The 23,467-nt window shown below is 41.7% G+C and overlaps 1 protein-coding gene across 2 annotated transcripts; it reads right to left on the reverse strand.

Moving 5' to 3' along the window:
• Positions 1-6,734: 6,734 nt before the first annotated feature.
• PLP1 (proteolipid protein 1) lies at positions 6,735-22,452 on the reverse strand. Of its 2 annotated transcripts, none has more exons than XM_084790286.1 (7): positions 22,313-22,452; positions 13,459-13,645; positions 12,611-12,767; positions 11,279-11,447; positions 10,664-10,737; positions 9,785-9,850; positions 6,735-8,853 (listed from the first exon to the last, which is right to left on the reverse strand). In XM_084790286.1, the coding sequence occupies exons 1-7, from the start codon at positions 22,314-22,316 to the stop codon at positions 8,782-8,784; spliced, it is 729 nt and encodes a 242-aa protein (XP_084646412.1). In that variant the 5' UTR covers positions 22,317-22,452; the 3' UTR covers positions 6,735-8,781. The 2 variants fall into 2 exon arrangements, with proteins under 2 accessions (XP_084646412.1, XP_084646411.1); XM_084790285.1 differs by having other exon boundaries at positions 12,506-12,767.
• Positions 22,453-23,467: the final 1,015 nt, after the last annotated feature.

Raw genomic sequence — 23,467 nt, forward strand, 5'->3', positions numbered from 1 at the left:
TGAGTTCGAGGCCAGCCTGGTCTACAAAGCGAGTCCAGAACAGCCAAGGCTACACGGAGAAACCCTGTCCCGGGGGCGGGGGGGAAGAGAAAAGAAAGAGGTGGAATATTTTTCCTTTTCCTTTCCTTTCCTTTTCTTTTTCCTTTCTTTCTTTTTCTGTTTTTCTTCCCTCCCTCCCTCCCTCCCTCCCTCCCTCCGTCGCTCCCTCCTTCCCTTCTTTCTAATAAGTTCTTGCTATGTATTCCAGGATAGTCTTGAACTTACTACATAGCCCAAGATGATCTTTATCTTGAGATCCACACTTGGCTTAGAAATATTGCAATGTTTTGAGTTTTTTATGCACTACGGTCCCTAATCTGAGATGTGTGCACTCTATAGAAGTTGTAGCATGATATATATATTATCAGTTTTAAATATTCATACAAATTTTATTAATATTAAATATAAAGCGGACTCTGGCATTCTCACTATAATCATCAAGGAAAGTTGTTTTTAACGAGTGAAAAAATAATTTCCTCCCAATAGTTATACGTTACAAAGAAAGCATTTAAAAATGTGCTTAGTCCTGATGTGACTTGATGTGCTGGCGTGGGCTGGTGGTGGTGGGGCTCCCCTTTTCTGAGGAGAAGGGGAGGGGAAAAGGGGAAGAGGGTGGGATGGTGGGGCCGAGAGGAGAGGAATGAAGGGGCTGCAATAGGGATGTAAGGTGAATAAAATAAATTAATTCATTTCTTTAATAAATGTTTGGGATAGAGAAATGTAATTAAGTGCACTGGCACTTCCAGAGGACCTGGGTTTAGTTCCCAGCACCTACATGGTGGCTCACAACTGCCTGTAACTCCAGTTCCAGGGAATCAGATGCCCTCAGTGGTCATCAGGCACACTCAGCACACATATACATGTAGGCAAAACACTCATATACTCAAAATCAAAATAGAATAAAACAAAACAGATATTTAGAGTCTGGAAGATGACACAGCAGTTAAGAGTGCTTACTATTCTTATAAATGATTCAGGTTTGGTTTGCAGTACTCACGTGGTGGTTTACATCTTTAACTCCAGTTCTGGGGAATCTGATGCCCTCTTCTGGCCTTTGTGGGCACCAGGCATGCCTATGGCACACAGACATACAAGCAGGCATTCACAGGTACAAGTAAAATTAGTGTTTAAAAAGTAAAACCAAAAACACCAAGAAGAGACTTGATACCCTATGAGCATATACAGGGGGAGGAAATCCCCCTCAGGAACAGTCATAGGGGAGGGGAATAAGGGGAAAATGGGAGGGAGGTAAGAATGGGAGGATACAAGGGATGGGATAACCATTGACATGTAACAAGAATAAATTAATAAAAAAAGAAAAATTTTTCATTATTTTATAAGTATTACTGAAAACTGAATCACCAATTTGTCCAACTTTAAAAAATATTTTATTTTTATTTTATGTTTATGTGTATGAATGTTTTGTCTGCATGTGCATCTGTGCACTGTCTATGTGCCTGGTGGCCAAGGACTACAGGAAAGGTCACCAGATCCCTTGGAACTGAGGTTAAGGGCAGTAGTAAGCCACCATGTGGGTGTCAGAAACTAAACCCAAATTCTTTGTAAGAACAATGAGCGCTCTTAACCACTGAGCTATCCTCTCCCTATCCCCTATTTGCCCTAACTTTAAAGTAAAAAAGCAAGTGGGTAGTTTTCTTAAACTTCCTTAAAACTGTACATAATAGTTTAAACTCATTTATATTAATATTTTGCTTTGGTGCTCACTTTGACAGCACATATATTTAAATTGGAATGATACAGAGATTAACTTGGTCCTCCCCAAGGATGATATACAAATTCATGAAATGTATCATAGTTTTCTAGAACAGTTTGTTTGAAGATGTCATTATATCTAATACCTTGAATATTAATTTAAAAATGTTTTTTTTAGAAACAAAAGGAGTTTGATAAGTAAACCATTCATTTTTATGTTGTCAGAATCACTGATTAGATGTTAGGGAGAATGAAATTTAATAAATCAAATTTCACCTAAAAACTTTAAAATAACTGTACAGGGAGGAATGGGAGGATACAAGGGATGGGATAACCATTGAGATATAATATGAATAAATTAATAAAAAATTAAAAAAATAAACTAATAATATATAAGGTTCATATAAGGTTCACTTTTCTGAACACATCTATTTACATACATGAATCTTTGTGAGGTTTCATTTTCAGCTATGACATACATTCAAGGCAAGTATCAGTTTGAAATGAACTCAGCACTCTAGAATATTAAAGCATGGCTTCCCAGTTAATGAATAGCATAGTCAGCTATACTGTCCCCACTAAAATATTAACACTAACATGTTTAAGCTAAGACACATTCTATAACCATCAAAGAAAAACCATTTAAGAGATAATTTCACATCTTTCTCACACTTTAAAATATTATTTTACATTAAATGTTAGTATAGAAGTATGGTTATTTTGTTCCTTTAATTTATTCAATAAGCACCTGCCAAGCACTGCCAAGCCATGGGGGTCTACTTAAATCTGAAGGTCCATGGAGATACCGAGATAAACAAAGCAGAAAGGGGATTTGATGTGTCACGGTTCTGGTTCCTGTGGGAGAAAGGTCAACAGATAATCCTGAATAAAAAGAACAGACCAGAAAAAGTATGAGCCAAATACCTGAGCTATGTACATATCTTGAAGACAAACGTTTTCGACACAAATGAACGTCTAACACAAAGAACCTGAGGTCAGAGTTGGCGTTGTGGTTTTTATCAGTAGAAAAGACAGTAGAAAAGTGAGGAGTAAGCTGAATCACACACAGGGTAGGAGATGAGCAAGGCAAGGCATGGGGAGGCCCTTGAAATCATCAATTTCAAATGTAATACAAATCATTTGTATTAGTGACTTTTATCTGGGGGGAAAAAAACCCTGCTATTGACTATTGAAAGGAAGAAGGATTTATCTTATCTTGCCCACAGTTTCGGCGGGTTCAGTTCATCGTGGTGGAGAGGCTGTAAGTAGCCCACCCATGACCAGCACTGTTCCCTCTGCTACAGTGGCATCGCTACTACCTTCATTAAACTTTCCAGTGATGTTTTGGTTAAAAGATAAAATATCTTCCCCAGCCTCATGTATTTAAACAATTGATCCCCAAGTGCTTATGAGACATTTAGAAAGTGGGGGCCTGCCTGGAGGATGGAGGACAGCTTTGTTCTGGCTGTTTTCTTGACTCTCCCTCTCCTTATGATTTTAAATAGTGTAAATACTAATGTTATCTATTTCAATGCATCTTATAAGACTAGACAAAGAAAAACCCAATTTTAATTACATACAAGTCATTGTGGGATATATACTGCTAAAAGCTGGTTTCTGTTCAGCGGCTTATCCTCATACCACATTTTAAAGTTTACTAATAGGATTGCACAATTAGAAATGTTTGGAGATTGCTGAGAAAAATGAATTGACAGTGACTGCAGAGATGGCTCAGCAGTTAAGAGCGCCGCCTGCTCTTCCAGAGGTCCTGAGTTCAATTCCCAGCAACCACATGGTGGCTCCCACCCATCTGTAATGTGATCTGGTGCCCTCTTCTGGCGTGCAGATATGAACTGACAACAGTTCTTCGCTTCTCTCAGCAGAGTTTTCGAAAGAAATGGAACTACCATCACTGCTTATTTATTTTTCTTTTCTTTTTTCTATTTTTTATATTTTTATTGGATGTCTATGATTTACACGTCATGCACCAAAATCCCTCTCCTCCCCCCAGTAAAATAAAACAAAAAGTCTTGTCACAGAAGCTGTAGTGTATCATGCAGTATAGCCTTTTGTCTGCATGTTTACTTTCTAATGTTCATTGTTACGAGTCATGGGTCTGGTTGGAGGCCTACACTGTCGTTCCCGATCCTCACTGGGACTGCTGTCGGATATCTCATTGTTGCTGTGTGTCAAGGAGATTTTTAATTTTTGAATCTGCAGGTCCAGCCCCTTCATGTAGGCATTCTTTCCAACAATAATTAGCTGGGCCACATGTAGCTGGTAGCATTATTCTTTAAGTTTTTAACTCTGCTATTAGTGTGTGTGTGTGTGTGTGTGTGTGTGTGTGTGTGTGTGTGTGATATGTGTGACAGAGTATGCATATTTGTAGGTCAGAGGACAACTTTGTGGAGTCGGTTGTCTGTCCTTTCACATTTACGTGGGAAATAGGAATCAAACTCAGATTAGGCTTGCACACTTAAGGGTTTCACTTGCCATGTCTTTGTGCCTTTTAACCTTTTTGGTTTATTTTCTTTTTAATTTTTGCATTATATTATTCTCATGCTTATGTGAGTAACGTGCATGCGAGTGCAGGCATGTGCACACGCACAGCGCACCTATGGAGGTTAGGGGACAATTGCTGTGCATCAGCTCTTGATATAGGATGGTGGTTGTTGCACTCTCATTTTTGTTAAGTGTGGACAAAGCACATTACCTTTACTTTTTAAAAGTTGTGCTGTATTAGGACTCAAATCATCTGTGAGTTTTCAAGTATTAATTAGCTTGGTTTCAGTACTGAAACCCTTAGACTCCAATGTTGTGGCTTTCCCTTCTGATGTTTTCATGATAGCACTTCCCAAAATACATACAGTGTCAGTGAAGCTGGCTTCTCTGGAACCTCTATCCAGGTTACTTTTTATGTGGATAAGTGAAACAGTTCAAGGCTATTAGATATTTTTCAAATGCTAAGTACCATACCACACCAGGCCTCTTTTTTCTACATACATACTTGCATTTCCATCATATTTTATGTCACCCGTTGTTTCCTTTTCTTCTCATATTAAGCCTTGACTGAGAGAACTCGGCAGGCTGAATAGTTTACATAAGTACTGAGCCATGTGCCCTCTGACTTCTCAAATGAATACGTGGGCAGAAGCAAGAACATGCATTGTGCCAGTGTACGCATAAATGCTGTCACATGTAAAACAAGAAGCGGGGTGACATAATGCAAGTCACAAGTTGTCAGGAGCTCTAAATTGAAGTTTTGTTTTTATCAAGGTCTCAGAAAACCAAAGCCACATGAAGTCATGACCCTCAACCACTGCCTCTCCCACATACTAAAGGGCGGGATCAGATGCTCATTGCAGCCAACCAACCAGATTGGTTTTTCAAGCTCCCTGCTTCCACTCTAGTCCATGCTGGGAGACTCCTCTGCTATAGCTGAAGGGGACAGAGATTGAGTGCAAGACCATGTCTGTATGATTGTTTTACCCACAAAGCCCCCAAACATGAACCTCTCAGGGTTCAGCACAATGCTAGTTTTCTCAATGAATGTATACAGAATGAATGCATGTCTCTTTGGGGGAAAAAAAAGGCAGCTTCCACACACAGTATAACTGCACTCAATACTGACCCTGAAGAAAAGCCATACAATTGATGTTGTAAAAAAGTTTCTTGTTTCTACTGCTGTATTTTAATTTTTGTAGCTGATCTGAGCACAAAGAGCGTTCTTTCTGTTCAGAGAAAGGTTTATGGTGTGTGGGTGAGCTAAGAACAATGGGCTCAATTGATAAACCAGAGATGCTCTCAGCTTCTGAGAGCCTGGAAACTCCATCTATAGACCCATCCCAGAGGGCAGAACTAAATAAGGACAGATGGAAACAGCTTTCTTAGCTTTTGCTCCTCTGAGGCAAAAATACATTCACTCTGTAGCACCCCGAGTCAGTTTTCCAAAACGTGGTGCTGTGCCCCTGTTTTCCAGTGTCTAAAAATAAATCATATTTTTTACTCCCTTTGTCTTAAAGTTATTCGACCAGACTTACTTGCAGAATATTAATTATGATGAAGCAGAAACCAGGAGACTACAATTGAACTACCTCTGAATAGAGCTCCTTCACTGATGGCTTACATGTTGCCTACAGCTAGTCTTTCTCGTGTTCCTTGTCAGCCACAACTATGAGACAAATCTTATTTTAAGTTAGCTTTCTTCAGGCTGGTCATCAGACTTACGGTCCATGTTGTGTTAGGTGGCTTTGTGGACTAAGCACTACAGGGTAGTAGGTGTCATGAACTCGTTTTACTCCTGAGCAGCCACAGCATGTTAGTTTCTATTATCCTTGGTGTATCCTCTCTGCCATAGACATTCAACTTCAAACCTTTTATCTACTACTTCCCAACTGAGACTGTGTATTTTTCGTGTGGGAAGCACCAGGGTATCTTTATTGAAATAGCTAAACAATTTTGAGAAATAGTAAAAATAATTTAATAGTAAATACAATGGCACTAGGCAAGTAAACCATGCTGAGTTGGCATGAGCAAGACACTATGAAATCTACGAGAAATTAAACATGAAATGAACTGGTACAGAGGCCTGGGTTCAGCCCAGCATGGCAGCACATGCTTTTAATTCTCTCTCTCAGGAGGCAGAGGCAGGCAGATCTCTATGAGCTCAAGGGCAGCCTGCTCTACGTGGATAATTTCAGGACAGCCAAGGATAAATAAAAGCCTGGATCAAAAAAGAAAACCATATTCAAATTCAGACAGGTATTTATTGGGTTTCTCTAGGTAAACTGTTTTGCATTTTGCAACTATTTCTTAGTATCCTTAGGTATAAAAAAAGAAGTTATGTATGTATCTATGACATTTTTCACAGTAGTGTAAGAATAACTTCCATAGCCTGAAAAATCCATGTGCACCATGAGCTAACTATAATTAAGTTCCTGTTAGTGAGGTCAAAGAGAACGATTCACTCAAAGGACACCATGTTTGATTGAGAACATTCTTAATTTTATTTTCTTTAATTTTATAAAATACATTTTGTAAGATGAGTTTCTAAACGTTTATTCTTTATGTTGTTAAAATCAAAATTCTATATCAGAAATGAAGGAAACACTTGCAGTTGATTAACTCTCTTTGTATGTGTATGTGCATGTGTGTGTGTGTGCGTGTGCATGTGTGTGCATGTGAGGTCTTCAGGGAATGGTTGGTTATCTGTTATGCTATTAAATTAAAACAAAATAAAAGATATAGATTATTTCACTTTCCTTGATCTTGATTGGTTTCTTACAGATCCTTTCCCCTCTCACCACCCTTGTGCTTCCTGCTAATCTACCTTATATACCGGCCCAAGAATAAGTCTCAAAATGTCTTCTTGCAAAGTCATATCTCCTTCAACACAGCAGAAACCACTTTGGGGAATAACAACACAAATCTACAATAAAAGATCTATAATCACTTTCCCATCAATAAAAACAGATCAAGGGTTTGTTTTATAACCAAAAGTTAACAAATAGAGGGTAAGCCTGAAATCTGGGAGTTGTTCAGGTTTCAAATTCTTGCAGTCTGTCCTCTCCATGTCTTCAGATCTCTGTGGAAGCCTACCAACTGAACAGCTGACAGCTGGTACAACCTATTATGTGACCTATATATACCAAGAGATAACAACCTCTATGCTAAACCTAATTCTCAAAATACTGAGATATTAGCCAGTTAAATCATCTGTCATTTGTTAGGAAAGAAAATGTTGGACAGGTAACTCAAACTGAAGTTTAAATTTACCAAACAAACCTACATCTACAAATGGCAGAATGTTTGTGGAAAACCCAATAAATTCATGGGACTAGACAATTTCAAATATTTTGTGATGCTTACTGTGCAGTTTTCCTTCCCCGCCCCCAAAAGACCCATATTCTAAGAATCATTCTCCAAATCTTTCTGATACAACTCCAAAGAAAAGATAAACAATTGGAAAATATGAAGCATGAGTCATTCTGAAACGAATCAAGATCTTCAAATCACCTGCTATGAGTGAATGGATAAACCCCAGGAAAAGAGCACCATTGTGAAGATATGGACACATCTAAGTGACAGGGAAAGAAAGATGTACTATGCAAAGAGTTAACTATCTTGCATCTACCCGAGGGCCAGCTCAAATTACACCTTTAGCCTCCACCCACTGCTGCTCCTTAGGTCACACTCTTATTTCATGTAAGCTAGTTTCTTTCTATTCTCAGCTCCTTGGAAACCACAGGGTTGTCATGGTAGCTGTTATCAAGGAGAAGGGAGTAAGAAGATCCTGACAACACTGCTTCTCTTCCTAATGAGGTGAAAGGACAAATGATGCCCCCTTTGTCTACACAGACACTGTGCTCCCTTATGCTGTAAGGCAGGTAGGCTGAGTGAGGGCTTAAATAGTTCAATGCCACTGGGGTCAAAGCTCTCTTTCTAAGGGTGAAAGATCCTTGCTTCGACCCCCTCTCCCAGCTGCAGGAACACATTTGGGCAAATGGTATTGCTCTACTAGCATGCTTTTATTTTCTTCTGTCTTCAGTGGAAACAGGAAGGTAAGAGTGAGTTCTTCATTTTGTGCATCAAGGAGAATATATTTGGCTCCTACTGATGGCAAGGAGGCCAAGGACATTCCTGCTCTCTACCTGAGAATCTTTCTTTCCACTTTGTTTTCCTCAATGGAAGAGCCCTTTGAGAAGGAAGCACATCCTGGCCTTCAGGAGATGCTTGCAAACTCAATCAGAGCTTCCTTTCCTCTGTGACTTGCAGCTGGGGAATCACCTTCTCAGGCGTCCCCCACTTCTAGCAGGAACCAGCTGTGGAGCAAAATGACTGAAAGAGGTACATGAGAGGGAGAGTCCACAGAGAGAGATTAATCACCACAAGACTCTCCTTTCTGGTTATACTCATCAAGTAAGAAGAGGGCCAATCAGTGGCAAAGGCAGAGTTAAGATAGGAGACACAACACTGCAGGCTGTGTGGTTAGAGCCTCGCTATTAGATCAAGGGGGATTTCTACGGGAAATCAGAACTTGGTGCCTCGGCCCATGAGTTTAAGGACGGCGAAGTTGTACGTGGCAGCAATCATGAAGGTGAGCTGTAGGGAACAGAAGAGAAAAGGTAAGTGACAGTAGAAAGGGAAGTTCTCTCTACTCAAAAACCCTTTGGGAATGAGGGAGAATTGAAATCAAATCACAACTAAATGAAAGGTCTGTCTGCAAAAAAAAAAAAAAAAAAAAAAAAAAAAAAAAAAAAAAAGTAAAGAGCACATCCCTAGTGTTTTTTATTTTGATCTTGAATTAGACACTTCCACAATAGCCCATTCCCTCAAAAACCTAATCAATAAAGATGTACTCCACAGACAGGTTCTGCTAACCACAGGAAGCTGGCTATGTCTGTGCTGTGTTCTTTCAACATGTCTAAGCGACTTGGAGTCATAAAGTGTCTGCTGTATACACACAGCTACTTCATGTGGCACAGCCCTCCTCTCTCATGCAGCAATTGATCTCACAGAGTAGAAGTGAGGGGGCTTTTTGTGAAGGCCTCTGCAGTAATGAGGATGCTTCTGGAAGATCCTCTTTGTAGTTAAGTGCTACCTCAGAGACTTGCAGTCATCACCTTGCCCCGTGGTGCATGAGGTTTTGTATCTGCACAGTATACTGCATTGGCACTGCACTTACATTATCCTCAGGACCTGGGGCCCAGGATTGCAGCAGAGTGCCAGCAATTCTAATGTGAGGAGGTCCCTCCAGTTTCCCTGGGAGTAGTTATGCCCACTAGAGACTGTCTAAGATGTTTATACTCTCTAGACTCCTGGGATATGGCAAATCCTGCTTAGCCCTATGCTCTTGTCAGTACCTTGACAATTCACAGCAGGAATACATAGCCCCACACCTTGCTGCCCCTCTTCATAGCTTCTCTCCAGCCTTCCAAAGTTGGGAGGAGTCTCTCTTCTAGTCTTTCAGCTTAACACTACTCAAGCTACCCCTGGAGCATGCCTTTTCTAATAATATCTTAAAATAACTTACCAGGGAAACTAGTGTGGCTGCAGCACCCACAAATGCAGCAATAAAAAGGTGGAAGGTCATTTGGAACTGTAGGAAAATGTGAGAGAGAATGATTTCTTACAACAGAAAAGCAAAGCACTCCATTGTAGTGAATGCAGTTGTCTGGATGGGCTGACATCTTTCCTACACATTGATTTTGTTATCTATAAATTTTCACTTCCCTAAGTGTCAACCTCCCATTTGCCACTGTCTATCTATTATGGTACCTCACACCCAGAGCATGTACAAGACTCAGAAAAGAGATTAATGATCCCAAATAGTCAATTCATTTCTTATAGTTCTTCCAAGGATCCCAAATCTTTTTTTCAAAGATGTTTTTCTGACTTCCTCCCCAGGATTGGCTTTTATTCCTTTGCTGCAATGGCACATCTGTTCTCTTTTTTCTTTTTCCAAATGTACTTATTTCACCTCTTATTGGAGATTAAGGAGTTCCAAATTAAAAATATTTGATAGAGCTTATGTGTGTCTCTGTACGTGGCTCATTTTCTTGGTAAGTTTTTAACCAAAATGGAAATTTTCATTAGGGAAAACTTACTACTAAGCACTATCTTTACTTAAGGCTCCACATTTTTCTTTTAATGAGGGGAGCCTGGGAAAGTAAACGTTTCAGTGCAGCTCTGGGGTGAATAGGTACTTGTTTGTACTTTAATCAGGATGTTCATTGGTTCAGGTACACTTAGCCATCAGTTTGCAGAAGGAAGTCTGCTAATTCAAAGTCCAACAAGGAGATACTATAACCCTTGAAGTTGAAGTTCGTAAGGAGAAACTTCTGTTATAGGTAGGATTTTCTGTGTTATTAGCTAATCTATTTCAAAATCAGCCCACTCATCATTCGCTTACCTCAGCTGTTTTGCAGATGGAGAGAAGGTTGGAGCCACACACCTTGCCAGGGAAAGCATTCCATGGGAGAACACCTAAGGTGCAAAAGCAACCAGAGTAAACTTCGTGTGGACTTTCCCCAGAGCCTTCTACCTTCTTTACGCTGCCTGTAAATCTCATATCGACAGCAAGCATGGCCCTGTTTTCTAAGATTTTACATGAAAGTAAAGGTGGTATTGGATAACTGTGAAATTGTATAGTAGTGAAAGGGTCTGCTTTGCATTCTTGGTAGCAGTCAGAGAAAATGAGTGAGAGCAGCCAAGAAAAAGGAGGAGAGGAAGAGGAAGGAGAAGGCAGAAGAGGAGGAGGAGGAGGAGGAGGAAGAGGAGGAGGAGGAGGAGGAGGAGGAGGAGGAGGAGGAGAGCAAAACAAAACCTCCCCAAACTTCCATGTTTCCTTGATGTGTGTGTGGGGGGGGGATCTTAGTTTCCATGGAATAAGATTAATAAACTAAGATGCATTTATTCATTATCTTATAATATTTCCATAATCACCATCCTATTCACCCTAAAACAAAAACAAGTACATGTTGCTTCTCGAGATGTTAGGCAATTAAGGCTCCCATATCCCACTCACCATACATTCTGGCATCAGCGCAGAGACTGCCTATACTGGCAGAGGTCTTGCTAGGGAAGGCAATAGACTGACAGGTGGTCCAGGTATTGAAGTAAATGTACACAGGCACGGCAGAGCAGGCGAACACCAGGAGCCATACAACAGTCAGGGCATAGGTGATGCCCACAAACTAAAACAATTGACATGGGGTGGTTAAAAATCAGCATCAATTTGCAGGCCTTGTAACAAAAACTGGGAGACCCTGGAGTGGCATGTGCCAATGAAGTCAGATTCCAGGCATCTCCCTCAAATGGAATTAGTGAGCGGGGCACTTCTGTGAAGTATCACTGGCAGTATCTCTTAGAGAACTGGCCCCAACTGCAATGGAGGGTAGAGTGAGTGGGTGGGAGTTGGAGAGAGGCGGATCCCTGGGTTAGAAGGGCTTCAGGGGATTTGGAGGGCAGAGAAGGTGTAAAAAAGTAAAAAAAAAAAAAAAAAAAGTCCTGAAAGAAAGTTGTGCCATTTTGTGCCTTAGGCTGAGCTTACAAGATGTTCTTTGCCACAGGATTTTTGTTCCCCAGTCACTGAACAATGCCAATAGGAGATTTAAATTTCAGATCTAAAACCATTCTAAGCTAACTGCTGGTCATAAAGGTCATCACCACAACACACTCATGTTCAGGTCCCAAAAGATCTTTAACTCTAGAGACTGAAAACCAATATATGTCTTTCTAAAACACAGCTAGCTCAAAGGTGTGTGAAATATGCAGATCTAGCTTAATTCTCTCTGGAACCCCCAATGGTATAGGATCCCAGAATATTGTGACTTGGAGTCAATTCTTTAATATCTATGATCCACCCTCCATTTCAGGTTGTGTGTCTATGTCTAAATCCCATGACTAGCATTTTAGATTCTTGTAGTCAGGCCCACTCTCATAATCCTTGCTAGGAACAAAGTAAAGGGATACCAACAGATTGGTTAGAAATGGTCTTATTGTACAAAGATCCTACAAAATTCATGCTTTTCAGTTTGAGATGAAATTTTCTAGGGAACCTTTGAAAGGTGAGGCTAAGCCGGCCAGGCACCACGTTCTTCCTGACCATATCGTTCAGCTGTAGCCATCGCTTCCTCACTCAAAAGCCAGGCCTCTGGAGAGGACCCAACCTTGGGTGGGGATGAGGCCACAGACTCACGCCCACTTGTTCCCCCACCCCTTGTTATTGCCACAAAATCCTGAGGATGATCACCTTGTCGGGATGTCCTAGCCATTTTCCCAAACAATGACACACCCGCTCCAAAGAATGAGCTTGATGTTGGCCTCTGGAACCCCTCCCCTTCTGGCCCCCTGTTACCGTTGCGCTCAGGCCCTTCCCGCAGATGGTGGTCTTGTAGTCGCCAAAGATCTGCCTGACTGCGCCGGTGGTGTAGAAGCCCTCAGCCAGCAGAAGGGCCCCATAAAGGAAGAAGAAAGAGGCAGTTCCATAGATGACATACTGGAAAGCATGGATCCTGCATTGACAGACAGAAAAGTTCAGATAGCCTTATGCAGAGGACACTGCTCTCCTCGTTACTTAGTAAGGTACATCCCTCAGTGGCTGAGGGTTCTTGAGAGCGATCACTAGGTTTTTCATGTGTTACAGTAAATGGCGACAGAGCAGGTGGCCAAGGGTACATTCTTTCCCCCCTATTCCGTATTACCCTGCACCCTAGAGAGCCAAATTTGCCACTACTCGCTTGACCTTTCAGAAGTGCTACTCCATAGGAGACATATGCTAGGCAAACGGAGAGATGCATGAAGGAACCGTAGCCCGACTTGTTCTAGGAGCAGGACAGACTTTACTACTACGCCTGAGTACACATAATAAGTATCAGACCAAAACCAGGGATTCCACTGTGCCCAGTCATTGGACTGTCACCTGCCACTGTGGAGACAATTCAAGCAACATTAAACATACCTAGCAGAAATCAGGCCATGCATAAGAAAACAAGAGGAGAGGAGGAAGACCTCCTTTCTGATTCTCACATTGTCTCCTTATTTAGAGCTTCCAACATGGCATGGTAAAACCTGTACACACAGGAATTCTATCTGGCTCCACACTGGTCCCCTACTAGTCACTATGATGCTGATGTGTTTTGTACCTCCAAGACAGGGTGAGGAAAAAAAGAGATGAGCCTGGGTATGGGGTGGGGAGGTACTTACACATTAATGAGATACTCGTAGTCCTGATAGTTTTTGGAGAAATAGGTCTCAATTAGCTTTTCTGTACCAGTGAGAGCTTCATGTCCACATCCACAGAACAGTGCCACTCCAAAGAAACATAGTCCAGTGGCCACCAGGGAAGCAAACGGGGCCCCTACCAGACATCTTGCACAGCACTCTAATAAGCCTAGGGAAGAAGAAGGGGAAAAGTCAGAGATGCAGAAGAGTGAACTCGTCCACTCACACTACACTGCTGGGCCAAGACATCCATGCTACCAAGCACGGAGAGTGGTTATCTTGGTAGCTCTAAAGGAGACTCCACAGGCTTTAGCTTTGTGGATGTGAGACTGACCTGCTTTTTGTTCCATTCTTAAAAATGAGCCCACATCTTCAATGCTCAGAATGTATGGGTTTTAAAGAGGAGTCAAACAATTCAAGTAGCAATTCAGGGAGGTGGTGAGATGAGCCCCTTTTGTAGTCTGTTGACTGGTTTTAGTTATTCATCGACTGGAATAAATGTTCCAAGCATTGTACATGGGATATGAAAACAGGAAAGGTACAAACTCTGCCAGATTGGAGTTTAGTTCACTGAAGAAGAATGAATGAAGTCAAGGTAATATTTTCCACCAACAATTCCAGGAAAGGAAGTAAATGGCTCCAGAGAGTACATCTATTTGGGATTTCAGAAGGGATGAGTGCTAACCATAGATGTCAGGGTTTTCAGACACAATTTGAACTGAACGAGCATCCCAGGTGGAAGATAGGATGGAAATGGCATGCTTCAGGATATTCCTACCCATGATGCAGATCTGTTGCAAAGAATGTCAAATCCTTCTTAGTCTAGATAGAAGGGAACAACCTAGAGAAGACAGAAACTAGCACGGGACAAGGAGTGATGCTAGGAAAGATGCTTTTGCACACAATAATAAAAATGCAGGTGTGGGGCTGGAGAGATGGCTTGGTAGTTAAGAGTGCTTGCTGCTCTTCCACAGAATCCATATCAGACAGCTCACCGCTGCCTGTAACTCCAGCTTCAGAGGATGTGATGCCTTCTACTACAAAAAATATTTGAATACGGCTTGATGATTTTTCTTGCCACTCCTTGCTTGACCCTTCAGAAGCGCTAATCCATAGGAGACATTATGCTAGTCAAACTGAGAGACGCATGAAGGAACAGTAGCCTGACTTGCTACTACACCTGGCTACACATAAGCAGTATCAGACCACCACAGCTTGGCCATTTTCTATACCACCCAAATGACACAGCTAGGTGTGGTGGCACATGACTGTAATCCAAGCACTCTGAGAGGCAGAGGCAGGCAGGTCTCTGTGAGTCAGGAGCTAGCTTGGTTTCCAAAGTGAGTCCAATACATCACCACACAGAGAAACCCTGTCTTGAAAAAACAAAACACCCTGAAGATTCTGTTAGTACAGCCACAAAGAAACATTCTGTCATGGCCACAATGGCTTTCTGGCCTAAGGAAAACACACAGGTGTCTTAAAGTGTTAAGAGTGCCTGAGCTCCCAGACCTGGCACCTCTCAGCCCTGTGCTAGTGTTGCTGCGAAACAAGAAAGGTACATAAAGTAGTCACGGACTCTGGAAGCAGCTAGGGCCCACAGTCTGGAATTATGTGAAATGAGACTTATCAATGCTAAGGAAGTGGCTGACAAGACAGATAAACATGTGCTTCCCTCTGGCCTCTTGACCAGATCTGCAAACAGTGAATAAAATGAAAATGTTAAGATCTTTAAATAGAATGTATATGCATTTATAGATATGCCAGATAGTATATATAGACACAATATATTCAATATATATATGTGCATATATATGTATTTAGAATGTGTGCATATACATGTATGCATATATATACCAGGTTGATTTTTATATATCTATTCCTATAGTGCAAGTACATGCAAATAATCAAAAAGTGTTCCTGAGAAAGTACTAGTATGTGATACGTATGGTATAATTCCTTATCTCCTAATAGAACAAAATCAATTTTATATTCACGTATTGCTCCAAGCCAAGTTTAATGACCTACAACACAGTACAAGGGGAAATAGAAGTCCTCTGCTTTATCCCCTTAACATGAGCTCAATTTTTATTAAAACCCCCCAAATGCTTTAAAAATGTGATTTCCACAGGTAAGTTGAGCAATGTCAACAGATGTTGAAGGATCAAATTATGTGTATCATGGAAAAGTTGGGATAGATGCATTTGTCCTTTTTATCAGAACTGTAGAATAAGTGAACACTATTATCCACCATTCACTGAAACGACAGTCTGTCTTTCTGTGAAGTTCCTTGGACATTGCATTAGAGATAAGGCTCAGAAACCCAAGCCAAAGTATGTAGTAAACATTTGGCGCAGTACCGGGTCCCTTTCACTTTCCTCAAACTGAAGCAGCCATGCCAGGAGATGCAGCCTCTCTGAGAAACACATGATGATGGGTTTGGAGCTGTGCTGCTCTGAGCAGAGGCTCAGTTCACTCAACATGCGCTTACCAAGAGAGGGTGCTCACTACTGGCCTATGATTGTGTGTACACACTTACACACATGTGTATATGACATGCATGTGTCCACCAGAGAAAAAGGAAACAGCTGAAGCTGACCACTGCCTTGGGGGAGACAATCCCAGAAGCAGATCTTTGCTATCATTAGGTTAAGGCGCTTGGAAGTAAACAGCACTACCATTTTCATTCTCTGCCCTTTTAACTTCTCTCCACCCTCCAACTCTTAGACTCTTGTAGTAAAGAAGGTCTCTGAGGCCTGAGGTGGGGGAGGGGAGGTTACTGACCCCACTGTTCCTTCTCTCTTCGGCAAAGGGTCAAGCCTTGGACACAGCCCTCCATAACTTTCCCCAGACAAAGAAGCCTTGTTTTCTCCTGAGATCTCAGGAGCCTCATTGGTATTCTGCAAGGCCTTGGAGGCCTGGGGGTGGGGAGGGGGTCAGATCCAGTAAACAATGGCAGGACTGTTTATTTAGCCCAGGGTAAAGGCAGCCATCTACCCTAGCAAGTGGTCATCATGTGCCCATTCACTTACCCTGGCATTTTCACCATAGGATGGTTAATGATGAGGCAGGTGTGATCTGGAACTTGAGCTCTTACCAGCCAAACATAGAGAGCTACTCAATGCTTTAGCTGATGTCCCCTCTATATCATCTACACTAAGGACAACGTTTCCTTTTTATCATCAAGTGATGGAATACACAAAATGATTTATCTTCTTGGACATATGATCATTTAGTGGTCATCAAAATAACCAGAAAACATCACATTTAGTGTTTTTACTGGGTGACAAAACTTTGGGGGCAACTTGAGGTCACCACTTGATAGTTTATTTTTACACAAATTTTTAAATCAATTTTCTTAGAGCTCAGATAATAACTTACCATTCCCCTTTCTGGTCTAGTGATGTTCAAAGCAGAGAACAAGGACATCAGCTTTGGTGAATCTCTAATGTGAAAGCCAATACAAATGCCCTTTCCTATATCTATCACTGTTAGGTTATAAAATAGTTCAACAACATCAAAACAAGCATCAAATGTTAAAGTCCTCAAAGTTCAGATGAAATGTTTGCTCTAAGGGCATTTAAGTTCAATAGAATTAAAGAATTGCAGCTAGTCTGCCCAAACAAACAAAAGTCAAAATTTGAATTCTAACAGGGGAAAACTCAGAACATATAAGAGATTGTCTTCTCATCAAAGTAGCTGACAGTCAAAGCATTCTGAATAAAAGTCCATTGGGTTCACTTCGATTTTTTCACAATGAACTGGGCAATAACAGCCTAAAACTATAAGCTCTCTGTTTCAGAATACCTCAGGGTCAACAGGGTTTTGAATGCTAAAAGGCATTCTGTCATTTCCCAGCTAAGAATAAACGGTGGAGTCAGTATAAAAGAATTACACAATACTAATGCTACTCAATGAGATTGAAAGGCCTCATTTTGATGTGTGATCACAGAACTAATGACCCTTTCTGATGCTTTCTTTTCCTCTGTGTTTGAGTGGCTTGAGGACAAACATTAAACACATTACTAGTAACAAAGATGTTGCAAGAAACAGAAAGAAATTAGGAGCCCAATTTCTTTCCTCAGAAAGCTTCCAATCCTGTTTCGGAGAACAAATTTATTTCTTAAATTGAAAAGCAGAGCTACCTATTATCTAGCACTAAATTCATGGAGCCAAATCCTCTGGTAAAAATATAAGTAAAGACAACAGTTTCAGACTGGGTTCTATTTACCTCCACATCCCCAAACAAGCATGACCAGCTGTAATAGGACTTCTCTTCTCATCTGTGTTCTCTGCTAGAGATCAGCAGTACTACTGTGAGGCTCACATTAGCTCCCATTCCACTGACTGGCCTGATCCTGATGCTGTCTCTTTAAGCAGAAGCCAAATGCCTTAAGCCCTCCCTCCTTTCCCATGCCCTGGGCACACCTCAAGGACCAGCTCCATGATGGAAATTCAGTGTGAAATCTGGGAACTCATCAAAGGGAGGAGAGGAAGGGCTTTCATAGGAAGGAAGGGTAGAAAGAGACCAATTGTATCCCACACAATTCCCAGCTTGTCTGTTGAATCCAGCTGACAAAGGGAGAGATAGACGAACCCTGTACAATAGAGCTAAACAACAGGCTAGCTCTTTGAGGGAGAAACTGGTCCCATCTCCCTAAGTCTGTAATCTACACTGCAGTCTTCCCCTCCTCCCAGAGTCCACCCCTTAACTTCAACCCATGAACAGAGGCTTCCTTGATCACAGCCTAGAGCCATTAACATGGCCATGATACTAGAGCAGCCGTGACTGGTACTAAGGATAGAAGGCGATCAGTGGGTGGGGGTTCTAGAAGTAAAACAACAATTATCAGGAGGTGACAGAGACAAAGACTTTTGCTTCTGGCCTGATCTTGTTAGGACAAAGCTCTGCCTATGATTTTGTCTTTCCTGTATGGTATTAGCACATATACCACATTCAAGAGTTCAAAGGGACTCTATAGGCACTGAGGCCTAGGGATTCAAGCCTGCTTGATAGTCAAGTCATGTGGACAAGGTTATATAAAAAAGAACTCCAACCTCCTTATTACACAGGGATTATTACCACTGCTGCTACTCCTAGTAGTACCCACTAGTAGTGGAATTACAACTACAACCATCAGGGACAGCATCAGGACCACTTTTCTTCCTATGTTCTTTTTCAGACAAACACAGACACAGACACACACACACACACACACATGGGTGGGGGGCAGAGAAAGGGGCCAATTTATGTGTAAACACTTGGAGGCCAAAATATAAGCTTGACTGTTAAAATCTGTTCCTTGAACATTGTTGTGACCTTGTCCAGTATGAGGAAATAAAGAACAATGTGTCACTAGAGGTAAGTGTAGCTGCATCTTCTGGTATCATAGCCCCTCTTTCCTTGCTTAAAGTAGGATGACCTGTAGAATCCCACTCTTTTCCGTGGTATGTCATTGACTCCTTTTCAAAGCCTTAAACAACAAAGAGCTCTGAGGTCAATGACAGATCATTTCTAATCATTTGGCAAAGGCTAAGGAAGGCCTTGCTGAACTTTGATGTGACTCTGACACTGGGTAGGCCTGTGAGTGGCAAAAGATGGGAGTACTCTGTTCACTGACCATGGCTTATGACCTTTCCTTATCAGGTCACTCCTGACTTAATCTTTTGTGTCTTTTTCTTGCAAGACAAAAAGAACTGTACTCAAGGGATGATTTTTAAAACTATATAAACTCACACTCTCTCCCCTCTGTCTCTCTTTTCTGTCTCTGTCTCTCTGTCTTTGCCTGTGTGTCTCTGCTCTGCCTGTCTATCTGTATCTCTCTGTCACTCTGTCTCTGCCTGTCTCTTTGTCTTACACACACACACACACACACACACACACACACACACACACACACACACACACACACACACACCCCAAATAAACAAACAACAGGGAAAAACATTTCCCTGGCTTGGCTGGGACCTGAAGATGTTCCTGTTCCTATTCCTCATTCCCCTCCCTGGGTTAAAGATGTCACCACTCAGAAAGCTCCAAGAGAACCTTACTGTCAACTACATTTCCTGGTGTCCTGGCTCAGGGTCAAGGTGAAGCCCCTCAAAGCAGGGGCAAATCGCTTAATCTCTCTAGCTTTTCAAGAGTTCCTGGCTAGGCAGAACAAGGTAAGAAGTGGTGTGGTGAAGGCTGCCCTTGATCCTTTCAGTCTGTCTCTAGGAAGAGTCAGTTAACGTGCTGGTCTAAATCTGCTTTCCCTTTTAAATCCTGGCATTCTTGTGGTGCCTTTGATGGGATCAGATAGTCTTCAGGTAGCTCATAGAACTCAGCCTCCTCTCTGCCTCCACAGTTTGTACTTCCAAGCCACACTTGGAGGGAAGCATTGCAGTCTGGTTGCCAGGGTAACGGCCACTGTTCTCTGATGACAACAAGCTTGAGGAAGGCGCTGTTTTGCTGCTTAGTGATGGCATTGTTATTGAGCAGAAAATATTCATTTTGGCTCTTTGGCTCTTTCTTAGTTTCACTGTTATTCCAAAGACCCATATGAAGCATCTCCCTGCCATGTCTGGATGAAGTGTTACTAAGCTGTTACACTGCCCATAACCTGTTTGTTCAGAGACCACTGGATTCAGTACTACTCCTCAGTTCCAATCCTAAGAGATTTTGTGGTTGAGGTAATGAGCTGCCTGCTTCTGGAGGTGATTAAGTAGAGACTTGTGTATTATTAATTTTTTTGTCAAAGAAATGAATTCTGCATTGAAGGTTGTCTCAGACAACCTTTTTAAAAATAAGAGTCTCCCTATGTCGTCTTGCCTTTTATACCGATTCTCCTGCCTCAGGTTCCTAAGGTATTAAAGGCATGTGGGACCACGCAGAGTTCCACTTCAGATTAGTCTCAATGTTCCTTTCAATTCCGGAGTCTACAATTTGATTTATCTGTTGCCATGGTTAAACGGCAGTGAACTCCACATCAGAAGCAATCGCACGTTACTACCTTGCCAGAGATGGCTGAAAACTCACTGCTCAGACACTGTGTTACTGAGTGATTGCAAAGACAATGCCTACTGCATCATGTATCCCGAGTCCGTGTATTGCTTACCTAAACATACATCCTCAATGACACCTCACTCTGTGCTATCCTTCCTTGGGAGGAAGTCATCCAGCCTCTGTTACCAGAAAATATTCCTGTGATCATTTTCTTTCTTGTTGTCTCTATTTCTTCAAGGCTTTATCCCCTGAAGAAATAAGATTCAACTTACACTCTTCCCCCACCCCCACCCCTGTTTTGTAGGAACAGACTTCTTCCCACATTACTTCTCCCCTTGCTGTACTTAGGTGATCAAATGGTTCTTACACAAACATAGCAGGTGTGCACAACGAAAACCTAGTAACCTTGGAAAGGGGAGCATCAGCTAGGCAATGCACTGTCGCAGAATACTGGGTGTCATCAGAATGTACAGTGGTTACAGGACTTGTCTACATTGACAGGACTGCCACATCATTATTACTCGATCTTCCACCCTGAAAGTAGACAGAAGAGTTATTGTTGCCCCTGTCTTGCAGATGGTGAAGTGGTGATTCATGGTGGCATGGGCCAATTTTGCAGAGTTCATGAGAGACTGAGCTGAGATCCAGACCTGGCTGTTTGGACTCCTGGTCTAGTACGCTACCCTCCTAACTACTCTACTTGCATATATGCTTCTAACATTCCCTCAGTGACTTGAGATGAAAACAACCCAAGGTTCACAACAGTTCAGTCTAAATGAAAAGAATGCTTTTGTGGCTCTTAACAATTTACTGGTTACTATGTTACATGGCGAATCACTGGACAACTGAATCTCTTTTCATTCAGGATGTGTGCAGCTGCTACTATTATTTTTCCCAAACGTGGGCAATATGTGCATATCTCTGAAGCATCATGCCTAAGGCAAAGGAGGATACTTTTGTTCCACATACCGTACTATGAACTGACAGTGCTAGACACTAGAACTTCACAGCTTCCATCTTTGTGGCACATAGAAAAGCCCTCAGGTCTCAGTCAACAAGAGCCCTTAGATAGAAGCCACCTTGTTATAGCAGAAATTGAGGCTAGGTCCATGGTACTTACTAGAAACATTGAGCTGCATGTGTGTGTGCTCACATGCACACACACTCTCTCTCTCTCTCTCTCTCTCTCTCTCTCTCTCTCTCTCTCTCTCTCTCTCTCTCTCTCTCTCTCTCTCTCTCTCACACACACACACACACACACACACACACACACACACACACACACACACACTCCATATCTACTCCACTGGTAAAACCACCAGGAACTGTGCTTTCATCTTCTGAACCTATAATGTCCACTATAGGCACTGCCAAGTCTGAGTCCAGTTTTCCGCACTCCTCCACATCCTATTGATGTCAAACCTGCTCTGAGGTTTGTATCAGGGAAGCAAGTATTCGATACATACAACGGTTAGTCAATATTTAAGTTGTCTCCAGTGGAACTGGAGGTTCCAGATAACCTGACTATAAGCGGGGTCTTATGATCAGGGGAAAAAAGAAAGGACAAGAAAGTGAAGTGGTAGGAATCCACATGGTCACATCATCCTGTGGGCATTCTCTCCAAGAATCTGTGGGAATCCACACATACTGCTGGAATTCATTGGCAGCGAAGCATTATGTTCAGTACAGCAAAGAAGGAGTTAATACAATTAAATGCTAAGGAATTAAAACAGAGAATAAATGCCAAAACACAACTTATTTAAGCCATTGGAAACCCAAAGCTCCAAAGTTGGAAAATCTCTTTTGAATTCCTGTGCCTGCGTCTTTGATGTTAAAGTTTTTGAAACTCACCCATGTCTTTGGCACTCTGACTCCAATTGTAGCCTGCTGGCTAGTCTGCTTTGCGGCTGACTTTGTTCAGCTGGAAGGATCCTGGTCTCTCCAGTCTCCTTCTTCTGTCCTTTACTTTTTCTCTCTGAGTATCTTTGTCCTCTTCTCCTGCAATGAAAAGGGCTTTCTGATTGACAGCCAACCCCCTTAAAGAGACAGGCTCGCTTTCCTCCTCCTCTCCTCCTCCCTTTCTCCTCCCCTTGTCCCCACCTCCTTTGGGATACTCCCTTCTTTAAGGGTTCCATCTTCTCTTTCTGCCTTTCACTTCCCATTGTTTGCTTTTTGTTTTTGAGGGCTTTTTTTCCTCTCTTTTTTTTCTAAAGCTTCTCTAGAATTTTGTTTTGCTACAAAGAACTCTGGAAATATGAATTGGGGGTGAGAATTAAATAGAGGGGCCCTTGAATCCTCCAACTGATCTGTGGATCTATCTGACATGTCATACTTCAGTCTGAGCATGTAAAAACATGTGAAATGGTAGCTCTGATGAGGGGGTCTGGATCAAAATGCTACATGTTATACTACTAAATATGCCCCACCCAACCCTCACTGCTAGCTGCACTTGACCCTGGAACCCTTCCCTTCCTCTGGTAGCAAAAGGCATTTTTCCTCCTCTTGGTACTGGAAACAAAAGAGGGAAGAAAAAATTTGTCATTTAAAATAATTTCTTCAAAACCTTTGTTTTTAGATGAAGATAATAACTCCACGAACAGATTATGACCAAGCTCAAGAAGTCCAGAATTATAATGAATATGTAATTAGTAAGAAAAATACAAAGGACAGGGCAAGATCTATGCCAAGTTCACAAGAGAGAAAGAAAAAAAAAAAGGCCAGAGTGGACGATGCAGGCGATTTTCAATGAGAATTAACTTTGAGACAAGACATTATCACAAACTGGGACTCAGCTAGTTAAAACTCTTCCCAAGAAATATAGAGTTCTTATCAGAAAGTGAAGATGACACTAGAGAAGCAAGGAGCATTTAGGGGTGCAGCACTCAGAGGTCAGGAGAGAAAGAAAATAGATTCTTGTCTCAGAGAAAAGTCTATGAAAACACTGGTCATGCAGTAAAAACAGGGGAGTAATATATGAAATATCTATACTGGTAAGAGTGATTTCTG

The sequence above is a fragment of the Acomys minous genome (assembly GCF_964271855.1).
Source record: "Acomys minous genome assembly, chromosome: 7".
NCBI classification, from domain to species: Eukaryota; Metazoa; Chordata; class Mammalia; order Rodentia; family Muridae; genus Acomys; species Acomys minous.

What these genes read in the sequence shown, in the direction of transcription:
- PLP1 (XM_084790285.1), bottom strand. An exon ending in CGCTGATGCCAGAATGTATG is followed by an intron (nt 10,738 to 11,278) that starts GTGAGTGGGATA and finishes TTTGCACCTTAG; the next exon opens with GTGTTCTCCCATGGAATGCT. An exon ending in CAGCCACACTAGTTTCCCTG is followed by an intron (nt 8,854 to 9,784) that starts GTAAGTTATTTT and finishes TGTTCCCTACAG; the next exon opens with CTCACCTTCATGATTGCTGC.